Source organism: Musa acuminata, chromosome BXJ3-5 (genome assembly GCF_036884655.1).
Source record: "Musa acuminata AAA Group cultivar baxijiao chromosome BXJ3-5, Cavendish_Baxijiao_AAA, whole genome shotgun sequence".
NCBI lineage: Eukaryota > Viridiplantae > Streptophyta > Magnoliopsida > Zingiberales > Musaceae > Musa > Musa acuminata.
Window position 1 is genome coordinate 2833243 of NC_088353.1, and position 13175 is coordinate 2846417.

The 13175-nt window shown below is 42.3% G+C and overlaps 2 protein-coding genes across 2 annotated transcripts; both read left to right on the top strand.

The window, feature by feature from the left end:
* Positions 1-2167: 2167 nt before the first annotated feature.
* On the top strand, positions 2168-3615 carry LOC103983872 (phosphoenolpyruvate carboxylase kinase 2). The gene is made up of 2 exons (XM_009401196.3): positions 2168-3035; positions 3230-3615. Exons 1-2 carry the CDS (start codon positions 2231-2233, stop codon positions 3337-3339), a joined length of 915 nt encoding a protein of 304 aa, XP_009399471.1. The 5' UTR covers positions 2168-2230; the 3' UTR covers positions 3340-3615.
* A 4858-nt stretch (positions 3616-8473) lies between these two features.
* On the top strand, positions 8474-9928 carry LOC103983873 (phosphoenolpyruvate carboxylase kinase 2). The gene is made up of 2 exons (XM_009401197.3): positions 8474-9357; positions 9551-9928. Exons 1-2 carry the CDS (start codon positions 8553-8555, stop codon positions 9658-9660), a joined length of 915 nt encoding a protein of 304 aa, XP_009399472.2. The 5' UTR covers positions 8474-8552; the 3' UTR covers positions 9661-9928.
* The last annotated feature ends 3247 nt before the right edge of the window (positions 9929-13175 follow it).

Genomic DNA, 13175 nt, shown 5'->3' on the forward strand with positions numbered 1-13175 from the left:
AGCTCACGATGGAATCCCTAGAACATGGCTCAAAGAAAACGATCATTAAATATTGTTCGATAAAGAGAAAGTAGGATTAGGAATAAATAGGTAGAGTCACATGAGCTGTCTTCTTCTATGCGGTGACCATTAAACATTGGCTGATACAAAGCAACTTATTTATTTATTGGACAAAGAAAGCCACTTTAATTGTACTTCACTCGTCCGGAATAACCAAAGAAACGTTCTTCCAAAAGGTTCTCCCCTTATCTTCCACAATCATAGCTAGCACTATAGCGAAACTATTGCACTGCTAAATCTGATTCTTCTTCATAATAATTCCTAAGGCGGATTCATGATTTGGAAGTTGATGAAGAAAAGAAGGCCAATATGTGTGGTGATCAGTACTTGATGCTATAATAGTTTGAGATGCCAGATTCAAGTTCCTCAAGCTGAAGACAAACCAATGGATAAGCCAAAGCAACTGTGAGGAATAAGTTCCTTCCCTGACTCTCTCTCTCTCTCTCTCTCCCTCTCAAATCCCAACATCCTAATCTTATCTGAACTCAGAAAATTAAAGGATAAACAACAGCTCAAGGAAAGCATCATTGGGAAGGCGTAGAGTAGATGTGCTGATAGAGGTAAGAAAAGTAGGGAGCAGAAATGATGGCTGCAGGTGTGAGTGTGCTCCAACATGATGGCTTTGGTAGCTGGCCGTTCATTTCATGGCCCCTCCATATCCTTCTTGTTTGGAACGACATAGAAAAGCTCCACAGATCGGTGCAGATATTTGGGACCTTATCACGTGCCCCTGCCACCTATTACGACTACTGTGTCTTGAAGGAATAAATGTCCTTTATTTGGCTGCTGGATGAAAGCAAGGCTTTCTATTGTTCCACAGATCGGTGCACAATTGAGCACAGAAGCAGCAGAAGAACTGAGTGTCATCCCATGAGCTTCGTCCTCACTTCTCAGTCAGGAGGGTGCTCATTTATCTTGTATAATAGTGAGAAATTTTCTCTCTCTCTCTCTCTTATATATATATATATATATATATATATAATGAAATAAGAAAGTCAAAATATTTTGATCAAGTCCAGAGTCACATATTCAGGTCCTTGATTAAATTTTACAGCAGATCAATTCGACACGAATCTCAAAGATCGTGACATGACATGATTATTTCTGCTGTGATTGTTGGACACGATAAGCCAACTTGCCTATTATTTCTCCAACCATGTGGGGAGCCACGTGCAGCCCATTCGCAACGGTCAAACGACAACCGGTTATCACGTACGCGACCACGATAAGTTATGGGAAATCGCAGTCCACTTCACGCCTCGCCCAGTCGCTTTCTATCTCATTTAAGACGGCAATCCAAAAAGTACACGAGTTCGTAGGCCCATCGTCAACCTGTTCTCCCATTGGTTGTTGTCTCGGACTTTTACACGTGTAATCTTCCAATTGGCCTTTTTTTTCCGTGTTGTACGACTGCCAACTGGTACGGCCGAATAGCCTCTCACACAAGTAGCGTCTCCTTTTCCCGGTCCCCAGTCCGGGCCTAAACAAGCAGCATCTGACCGTCCATTGCGGCGCATTATTGGCGAACCATCCGATCCGACGGTCCCGGTTGGCGAGGCATTGTTAAGGGGTCTTGATCACCAAAAGAGTCCAAATCAACCCAATTGAAACGGTGGGCCCAGTGCCACGTCTCAATAATAATCGAGCACCAGCTAACAACCACTAAACCCCATAGTTCCTAAAGCATCCGGCAAAGTTGAATCAGACGGCCCCAATTCACTCTCCGATTCATTAAAGAGTATAAATTAACTTAGTGTATAGGGTAGGCTCCATCCGTCGCCTTAAACAGAGCATAACGATACATAAACTACTGGAACTTTACCTAACACAAAAGCTAACAATACCATAGCTTATCTATGAATAAGTTGCTGCGTCCGCTCCACCTGATGTCAGTAATTTTGAGGTACAGTTAAGGGTAAACTTGGTGATGGGAGAAGAGGACGCCCATCGGCCCAAAGAAAATTGAGAGAAACAGGGGATGTTAAGATTCTGTTCAACCGTCCGATTAGAAGATCCATGGAATCCGCCGTCCACGTCGTCGGTCGTGAGATGCGGATCCCTTTCTGTTTATAAATATTCTAAGCTCCACTGGAATTTAGTGGCAAAAGAGGGAGTGGGGAGAGAGAGAGCAGTGGGGAATTCTAGATTGTTGAGATCGGATCGAAGCTCTATGGGCGAGGCATTGATGAGGGACTACGAGATCGGGGCGGAGATCGGGCGGGGGCGATTTGGGGTGGTGCGGCGGTGTCGGTCGGTGGCCACGGGGGAGGAGTTTGCGGTGAAGTCGGTCGATAAGCGGCTTCTCGCGGACTCCGTCGACCGCGAGTGTGCGGCGCGGGAGGCCAAGGTCCACGGCCTCGCTGCTGCCCGGAACCCCTACGCGGCGCAGATCTACGACGCATATGAGGATGACCACTGGGTGCACCTAGTGGTGGAGCTCCTCGACGGCCCCGACCTCTGCGACCGGATCGCCGCCCGCGGGGGGACACCGTTCCCCGAGCCGGAAGCGGCAGCTGTGGTGGAGGCGCTTGCGGAGGCCCTAGCTGGCTGCCACCGACGGGGGGTAGCGCACCGGGACGTGAAGCCGGACAACGTGCTCTTCGACGCGCTGGGCCACCTCAAGCTGGCCGACTTCGGGTCAGCTCAGTGCTTCCTCGATGCAGACGGGGAATGGGCGCCGATGAGTGGGCTGGTGGGAACACCGTGGTACGTGGCGCCGGAGGTGGTGGCTGGTCGGGAGTACGGGGAGAAGGTGGACGTGTGGAGCGTGGGGGTGGTGATGTACATGATGCTTTCCGGCGGAGCGCCCCCGTTCTACGGGGACACAGCGGCGGAGACCTTCGAGGCGGTGGCCAGGGCCAACCTGAGGTTCCCGTCGAGGGTCTTCCGCTCGTTGTCGCCGGCGGCCAAGGACCTGATGCGGCGGATGCTCTGCAGGGACGTCGCAAGAAGGTTTTCCGCCGAACAAATCCTCGGTAAGTTGTACTGTTCATCTTGATCGATTCTATCCCATTTGATTTCAGTATCAGACGGTCTTGTTGTTCGATCCTATTGTTGATTTCTTTGATTCTAGTTACTCTGTTTCTGCATCTTTCTTTTCGCCAAGAACTCATTTCTTTATTCAGATATAGGGATTTTAACGTAGTGACGATTCTTTGTTGATAACCAGGGCATCCTTGGATTTTAAGTGGAGGGATGAGTCCGGTGGAGGGACCAAGCCGGGATCCATCACTGTCCATGGAGAGCCCGGAAGGCTCGCTGCTTGGGCTCTGCGCATAGCGCATACCGTGTACGAATACGGCATATTTTGTTTTCTTCTACGGTCACTTTCGTTCGAAGAAGGTTTTAGAACCGATGAGATAAGAGATGATGAGGTTTCCTCCACCGGAGTGTACATAAAAATGTAAAGCCTCCCCATCCCTCGTGGGATGTTCCTTCTACTCGTCTGTTTGACTCGTTGGCGTGGAGATGTATGGAGAGGAAGAAGATATGTGAGAATTTGCATCTTTTGTATCTGCTTGTATAAAAATTAAGTGTATCCTTTCCTACCTGATAGCTGCGGTCTCTTATTTCCTCCCGTCTCTGCATTCGTATGTGCCCTGCCCATGTTGTCCGGTTGGTTGTCGTTGGGCCCTTTGTTTACTCTCAATAATTCTGCTGTCGACTTACTACACACCGCAACAGAAAAGTGACTTCCCCCTACCCCGCAGTGTCTATCAATGCATTGTTAATGACGGCTCCGCGCAAGATTCTCACGTCAAATCATGACGGGCTGGCACGGCGCATGCGTTTCCTGTGGCAGTCCACAGGCGGTCTCCATTCAAAGCCTCGTCGCATTGACACATTTGCATTAGGATTATTTTTGGGAATCGATATTAAACCGTGATTATTGAATTGGGTTGCAGTTGAACGACTAAACTATTAGTGGAACAGATCTCAAGCCCACAGTATAGTCTCCAAAACCAGATGCTGTAGAGTGTCTGCCGCATGCAATTGGGACTCCTGCTTCTTGTCTGGCAGTGGAAATTGCATGTGCCTTGCTTTCTCAGTGGCTCGTAATGCAGATAGCACCTCACGGGAGGATGACATCAATGTGGATTTGCCTTGCCCATGCCGTTCTGTCGAGTGGAGACAAAGGAGACCACATGGTGTTCCGCAGTACCTGCTGCCTCAAACTGCCAAACTGTCGAACAGATACCATCCCGAAGTATTCAAGATAAGGACCTGTGGTTATATATTAAATAATAAGTAAAAATAATAATTGAATTATTATGAAAAATAATTCATATTAACTCATGAGTTTTAGTGGGGTCTGATGTGGACACACTTTTGATGCAGTGGTGAGTTGCGTGAAACACTCGAATTGGAGGAATCAATGATATGGTGACACTGTTGGAGCACGCGTTGTACCACCATTCGCGCACGGTTTCATTTTAGTGGCGAATGATGGCTTATCCACCATGAGGTGAAGTCCTGCTGGGGGTAAGATCATGAATCCCACGCATCCGACACTTGTAGCAATTTAGATCATCACGAGTTGCTTATCCTAGAAATCAAACCATGTTCTACTTCAGTGCTTCAATCCACAGTTGGGAAGGTCCAGATGATTCCTGTGGAGTATGTGTCATGATTCATGCCCGCATTATTGCAAGCTCGAATGAGAAGAACTTGGTGATATGCTATCATCATATGATGACAATTAAACAAGCATATCTCGTTCTCCATCTCATCCCTTCCAGGTGGTGGCGGAATCCTCTCTCACATTCACACTACTTGCTCCATAAACAAGCATATCTCGTTCCTTCTTCTTCGTTCTACATACATCAACATCTTCTTCCGAATAAATTCATGCCACCGATATCTGCAAAAAAATAGTTTTGCCCCATTGATTTCTTGCATCTGTAACCCAATCTGTCCGTGTTTACTCTTTCCTCCATCTCACTGGTTATGCTGAACCGATGACATCAGTGATCACGCTCACAAAGGTCGGATTATAAAGAAAGCGATATGGAAGAAAAGTTCATGTCCTCATGCGTCAAAATCACTGGAGCTGCTCCTCACAGTGCATGGATAATGCAGGCAACAATTATTTGACAAGAACTGTTTTCTATGTTGAATTGTACTACAACTCCAAATCACCTTATTTTGTTTGACTAAACCAATAATTGCATTTGTTGTAGCATATCTATAAAATCTTAATTTTTATTGGGGGTAAATAAGTTAATTTATTTCTTTCCGATCCTATCTTTATATCCACAACTTTTATGTGATTGCTATGAACAGCTTATATATACATATATATATATATATCATTGTTTCATGCATTGTCCTAATGCCAACAGGAAAATGTGAAGCAATGTAATCAGGAAATGGCTTGCCAACTCACAGTAAATTGCAAAGGATGTGGATGAAAGCTAAGCAAAAATGGTCAATGAATAGACTGAACACAAATTTCAACCACACATTCTTAGTCTTATTAAGTAATTAATTAATGAATATTCATAACTCATGCATCTGCCTAAGTATTTATTTAACGTGAAGTATGAATGGCTTAATGTTGTCAAGCTGTTAAAATTTTTACTATTTAATGAGTTATTTAATTATGATGAATCTTGTATTTAAAGTATTAATTTTTTTTATTGATATGTGATGTTATTATTTTATTATTTCATGTATTATGAAATAGTTAAAATGATTTATTATTTTATTATTTTCCATGTATCAAAAATCATGAATCATGTATTGGTTTTTCTTAATGATGCATAATAATGCAGTGTTGACATGAGACATATGTGATTGAGTATTAATATTTATTATATATAATTTTAATTTTAGGTTAGAATCTTGATAGTTTTCTTATCATAGGTTTACATCTCATTGATAAATTTATGATTTGACATATGGGATGACATTTAAGTCGATCAAGGATAAGATTGGTTCTCTTGATTTATTTGAGTTTCATAATAATTTTTATTTTTATTTTGAATAAAAAAAATATGTATATAATACGACATATGATATGAAAAGTAGATAAAAGAATATATATGATGTTTGATATGATTTTGATCTAACTTATCTGACATGCATTAAATATGGTGTATTATTTAATTCTTTTCCTTCGGTGGTCTAATTTTTAGCATTCAATCACAAAAAGAAAGTTGATTAATTAGTTAAATTATTGCGTCGTTGATTAAAGGTAGATGTAATTACTTGTTTGCATCGTTGGCGACCATTGCCAAACTTGTAGAACCTCAAAGAGCAAAGAAGAGAGAGAGAGAGAGAGAGAGAGAGAGAGAGAGAGAGAACCAAAATCTAATTAGCTTATCATTCCAATGAGATGGCTTAGCTTTGAGATACCTCACGATGGAATCCCTAGAACATGACTCAAAGAAAACGATCATTAAATATTGTTTGGTAAAGAGAAAGTAGGATTAGGAATAAATAGGTAGAGTCACATGAGCTGTCGTCTTCTATGAGGTGACCATTAAACATTGGCTAATACAAAGCAACTTATTTATTTATTGGACAAAGAAAGCCACTTTTATTGTACTTTACTGATCCGGAATGACCGAAAGAAACGTTCTTCCAAATGGTTCGCTTCTTATCTTCCACAATCATAGCCAGTGCTATAGCCAAACTATTGCACTGCTAAATCTGATTCTTCTTTATAATAATTATTAAGGCGGATTCATGATTTGGATGTTGATGAAGAAAACAAGGCCAATATGTATGGTGATCAGTACTTGATGCTATAATAGTTTGAGATGTCAGGTTCAAGTTCCTCAAGCTGAAGACAACACAATGGATAAGCCAAAGCAACTGTGAGGAATAAGTTCCTTCCCTGACTCTCTCTCTCTCTCTCTCTCTCCCTCTCAAATCCCAACATCATAATCTTATCTGAACTCAGAAAACGAAAGGATAAACAACAGCTCAAGGAATGCATCATTGGGCAGGCGTAGAGTAGATGTGCTGATAGAGGTAAGAAAGGTAGGGAGCAGAAATGATGGCTGCAGGCGTGAGTGTGCTCCAACACGATGGCTTTGGGGCTTTGGTAGCTGGCCGTTCCATTTCATGGCCCCTCCATATCCTGCTTGTTTGGAACGACATAGAAAAGGTCCACAGATCGGTGCAGATATTTGGGACCTTATCACGTGCTCCTGCCACCGTGTTACAACGACTATGTCTTGAAGGAATAATTGTCCTTGGTTTGGCTGCCGGATGAAAGCAACGCTCTCTATTCTGCCACAGATCGGTGCACAATAGAGTGCAGGAAGGAGCTCATTTATCTTGCGTGATAGTGAGAAATTCTCTCTCTCTCTCTCTCTCATATATATATATATATATATATATATATATATATATATATATATATATATATATATGTATGTGTGTGTGTCAAGTTGTATATTTTTAGTTAAAATATTATAAGAAAAAAAAATAGCAAGAAAAAGAATATGGAATTAGAAAGTCAAAATATTTTGATCGAGTCCAGCCTTTATTGGACTTTTACAGAAGATCAACTTCGACACGAATCTCAAAGATCCTGACATGACATGATCTATTTTTAATTCAATTGTTGGACACGATAAGCCACCGTGCCTATTATTTCTCCAACAATGGGGGGAGCCGCGGGCAGCCCATCCGGAACGGTCAAACGACAACCGCTTATCACCTACGCGAACACGATAACTCAGTGGAAATCGCAGTCCACTTCACGCCTCGCCCAGTCCCTTTCTTCCTTATTTAATACGGCAATCGCAGTAGTCCAGTTCGATCGTCAACCTGCTCTCCCATTGGTTCTTGTCTCCAAGCTTTTTACACGTGTAATCTTCCAATTGGTTTGCTATCCCAATTGTACGTCTACCGACAGGGACAGCCGAATACCCTCCCACAAAAAGTAACGTTTCCTTTTCCCGGTCCCCAGCCCGGGCCTATTCAAGCAACAGCTGACCGTCCATTGCGGCGCATTATTGGCGAACCATCCGATCCGACGGTGCCGGTTGGCGAGGTGATCACCGAAAGAGTCCAAATCACCCAATCGAAACGGTGGGCCCAGTGCCACGGCTCAATAATAATCGAGTACCAGCTAAAAACCACTATAACCCCATAGTTCCTAAAGCATCCGGCGAAGTTGAATCGGACGGGCCCAATTCACTTACCGAATACAAAAACTAAGAATGCAATAGCTTATCTATGAATAAGTTGCTTTGTCCGCTCCACCTGATGTCAGTAATTATGCGGTATGGTTAAGGGTAACTTTGTGATGGGAGAAGAGGATGCCGTCGGCCCGAAGAAAACATACAACACAGGAGAAGTTAAGATTCTGTTCAACCGTCCGATTAGAAGAACCATGGAATCCGCCGTCCGGGTCGTAGGGTTTCCCTATCTATCTATAAATATTCCAAGCGACACTGGAATTCAATGGCAAAAGAGGGAGGTGGTGAGAGAGTGGAGACGGGAATTCTAGATTGTTCAGATCGGATCGACGCGCTATGGGCGAGGCATTGACGAGGGACTACGAGATCGGAGGCGAGATCGGGCGGGGGCGCTTTGGGGTAGTGCGGCGGTGTCGGTCGGTGGCCACGGGGGAGGAGTTTGCGGTGAAGTCGGTCGATAAGCGGCTCCTCGCGGACTCCGTCGACCGTGAGTGTGCGGCGCGGGAGGCCAAGGTCCACGGCGTCGCTGCTGCCGGAAACCCCTACGCGACGCAGATCCACGACGCATACGAGGATGACCACTGGGTGCACCTAGTGGTGGAGCTCCTAGAGGGCCCCGACCTCTGCGACCGGATCGCCGCCCGGGGGGGGACGCCGTTCCCCGAGCCGGAGGCGGCAGCTGTGGTGGAGGCGCTTGCGGAGGCCCTAGCTGGCTGCCACCGACGGGGGGTAGCGCACCGGGACGTGAAGCCGGACAACGTGCTCTTCGACGCGCTGGGCCACCTCAAGCTGGCCGACTTCGGGTCAGCTCAGTGCTTCCTCGATGCGGACGGGGAATGGGCGCCGATGAGGGGGCTGGTGGGGACACCGTGGTACGTGGCGCTGGAGGTGGTGGCGGGTCGGGCGTACGGGGAGAAGGTGGACGTGTGGAGCGTGGGGGTGGTGATGTACATGATGCTTTCCGGCGGGGCGCCCCCGTTCTACGGGGACACGGCGGTGGAGACATTCGAGGCGGTGGCCAGGGCCAACCTGAGGTTCCCGTCGAGGGTCTTCCGCTCGTTGTCGCCGGCGGCCAAGGACCTGATGCGGCGGATGCTCTGCAGGGACGTCGCAAGAAGGCTTTCCGCCGAACAAATCCTCGGTAAGTTGTCCTGTTCATCTTGATCGATTCTATCCCATTTGATTTCAGTACCAGACCGTCGTGTTGTCGAATCCTACTGTTGATTTATTTGATTCTAATCGTTCTGTTTCTGGATCTTTCTTTCTGCCAAGAACTCATTTTTTGTTCAGATTTAGGGATTTTAACGCAGTGATGATTCTTTGTTGATGACCAGGGCATCCTTGGATTTTAAACGGAGGGATGAGTCCGGTGGAGGGGACAACCCGGGATCTTTCACTGTCCATGGAGAGGCCGGAAGGCTCGCTGCTTGGGCTCTGCGCATAGCGCATACCGTGTACAAATACGGCATATCTTGTTTTCATTTACAGTCACTTGGTTCGATTTTAGAACCGATGAGATCGAGAGATGTGTGAGAATTCCTCTCCACTGGAGTGTACATAAAAATGTAAAGCCTCCCCCCATACGTCGTGTGATGTTCCTTCTACTCGTCTGTTTGACTCGTTGACGTCGGGACGTATGAAGAGGAGGAAGACGTGAGAATTTGCATCTCCTTTATCTGCTTGTATAAAAATAAAGAGAACCCTTTCCTACCTGATAGCTGCCGTCTCTTACATTCGTAATGTGCCATTACAACAGGACTGCGACTCCTGCCCATGCTGTCCTGTTGGTTGTCGTTGGGCCCTTTGTTTACTCTCAATAATTCTGCTGTCGACTTACTACACACCGCAACACAAAACTGGGGCTTCCCCCACCCCCGCATGCGGGAGACCTTTGGGCACGTCTATCGATGCATTGGTAATGACGGCACCGGGCCTAATATTCCATGTCAAATCATGCCGGGCTGTCACCGCGCATGCGTTTCCAGTGGCAGTCCACAGGCGGTCTCCATTCAAATCCTCGTCGCATTGACACATTTGTATTAGTATTATTTTTTAGAATCAAAATTAAATCGTGATTATTGAATTGGGTGGCAGTTGAACGACTAAACAATTAATGGGACAGATATCTGTTCTGCCCACAGGATTAAGTCTCCAAAACCAGATGCTGTAGAGTGTCTGCCGCATGCGATTGGTACACCTGTTTCTTGTCCGCCAGTGGAAATTGTATGTGCCTTGCTTTCTCAGTGGCTCATAATGCAGATAGCACCTCACAGCAGGATGACGTCAATGTGGTTTCGCCTTGCCATGCCATGCCATTCTGTCGAGCGGAGACAAAGGAGAGCACATGGTGTTACGTAGTACCTAACAAGACATGTTGCTTCAAACTACCAAACTGTCCGACACATACCATCCATGAATGAATTCAAGATAAGGGCTTTGGATTATATATTATATAATTAAGTAAAAATAATTGAATTATTATGAAGCTCCAGATGATATCCTGTGGAGTATGTGCCATCATGATTCATGCCCATTATTGCAAGCTCGGATTAGAAGAACTTGGTGATATGCTATCATCATATGATGATGACAACTAAAATATGCTGACACATACAAAGAATGGGGCTGAGCTCCCCTTCAGATGCAGTACCGTTCTTTCTCCATCTCATCCCTTCCAGGTGGTGGGGGAATCCTCTCACACGTACGCACTACCTGCTCCATAAACAATCATATCTCGTTCCTTGTTTCTTCTTCTCCTTCTTCTTCCTTGTATACATCAACGTCTTCTTCCGAATAAATACAAGCCACCAAGATCTGTAAAAAAAATAGTTTAGCCCCAATGATTTCTTGCATCTGCGACCCGATCTGTCCATGTTCATTCTTTCCTTCATCTCACTGTTAATGCTGAACCGATGACATCACTGATCACGCTCATAAAGGTCGTATTATAAAGAAAGAAAGCCATATGGTAGAAATTTTCATGTCTGCATGCGTCAAGATCACTGGAGCTTCTCACAGTGCAAAAGATGTGGCTGAAAACTAAGGGGAAAAGGTGAATGAATAGACTGGACACAAATTTCAAGTACACATACTTAAAACATTAAGAATTCAAATCTTAGACATAACTAAATGTTTACCTCTCACCAAGAGTGAGCACTTGAGTGAATGATAGCTGACTGCATTACACACAACACATAGTTCTCCCTCTTATCAACTTAAGATTAACACAAAAAGCTCCAGGGAAAACAAAATAATGTTTGGTGCTGCCAAGTGCCAACTATTCACCCAATTAAAAGAGGGCTTGGGTGCATAGACAAAACCCACCATTTAAAGAATAGCAAAATTAAAAAGTAGAATTGAAATATCCTTTACTCAACTGTTCCCAGCATTACTTAGTACATCAATAGAAAATGGATGAACTGCAATTCAAGATATAATTTCTCTTTACACTTTAGAAAACAAATAATTTCCCTAAAAGTATGGTCATGTATTACTTAAGAGTTAAAAACACCTTCTGTAAAGTGCATGATCAAGGCATAATTAGCAAAACATATCTGACTTTGTGACTTTGATGACCTATTAAGATATTTTATTATATTTATAGATGACCTATTAAGATATAACTGTGTATATCTAATATATAAAAAGTTTCAAACTATTGATACTTTTGATGTGTATAAAAATAAAGTTAAAAGATAATTAGATTAAAAAGTTAAAATTATTAAATCTGACAAAAGTAATATATTTTATGACAGATATGATGAGTTAGGTCAAAATCCTAATCCTTTTGTCATATTCTTTTAAAAAAGATTTTATACTTAGTAAGTCTTACTAAATGTGTCATGACAAAATAATATTATTAAAAGTTAAAGTCATACTCTGATGGATATGATTAGAAGTCGATGTAGCATGAAGCATTATGATAACTATATATATCTTAAGTAAGGTTCCTAGTAAGTTAGTTCTATCAACCCAATTTAAATTATGAATTAGTAGAAAACTCAAGTTGAGACATATACATATTTGGAATTGTCTTGTAGAGATAAATTTTTTTAATTCATATGAAAAAAATTAGATCCAAAAATTATTTTAAGTATTTTATTGATTATCTAAAAAATTTAAGGGAAGCAAATTTTATTACCCTAATCATAGTATAAGGATAGTAGAATATGATAATACAAAATTTCTAAAAATGATAATAATAGTAAGTGAAAAATAGTAAAAGATTAATTTTAATATATAGGAAATATAGGTTAATGCTTCTTTATTATATCCTATTCAAGAAGTTGTTCCTCAAATCACGGAATGAATTGATAAGGATGAATAATATAATAATATTAATAAATTCTCATATGATATTCATGTGTCTACTAATGATCTTGTAAAATAATCATAAACAATAGTTTTGAGAAGATCACAATGGAAAAAGAAAACTATTTTTTCTAATAATTATATGGTATATCTTAAAAAAATATATTATAACATAAGAATTAAAAGAAACCCCTTGTAAGATATGAAAAGTAGTGATTATAAAAGATGGAATGCAGTGAAGGAATAGCTAAAATCCATAGATCCAAGAACTTATTGAATTACCTAATAACTGTAAAATAGACAAATGTTAATGGGTCTTTAATGTAAAATGTAACTCAAATGATAATATTAAATAATATAAAGTCAGACTTATGACCAAATATTTTTCTAAGAAAGAAGACATTAACTATAACAAGATTTTTCTATAGTTAAAAAAAAATTATTGAGGATTGTAGTTGATTATGATATTGAATTATATCAGATGAATGTGAAAATAATATTCTCTCAATAGAGAAAATCTATCTATAATAAACCGAATGATTTGCAGGTAACGGAAAGGAAAGTTGGGTTTACAAACATAAGAAATTCATTTATGACCTAAAATAAGTTTCGATATATAAAGTTTCATAATACTATTACTTCATTCGA

What these genes read in the sequence shown, in the direction of transcription:
- LOC103983872 (XM_009401196.3), top strand. Translation starts at nt 2,231, where the DNA reads ATGGGCGAGGCATTGATGAGGGACTACGAGATCGGGGCGGAGATCGGG. An exon ending in TTCCGCCGAACAAATCCTCG is followed by an intron (nt 3,036 to 3,229) that starts GTAAGTTGTACT and finishes GTTGATAACCAG; the next exon opens with GGCATCCTTGGATTTTAAGT.
- LOC103983873 (XM_009401197.3), top strand. Translation starts at nt 8,553, where the DNA reads ATGGGCGAGGCATTGACGAGGGACTACGAGATCGGAGGCGAGATCGGG. An exon ending in TTCCGCCGAACAAATCCTCG is followed by an intron (nt 9,358 to 9,550) that starts GTAAGTTGTCCT and finishes GTTGATGACCAG; the next exon opens with GGCATCCTTGGATTTTAAAC.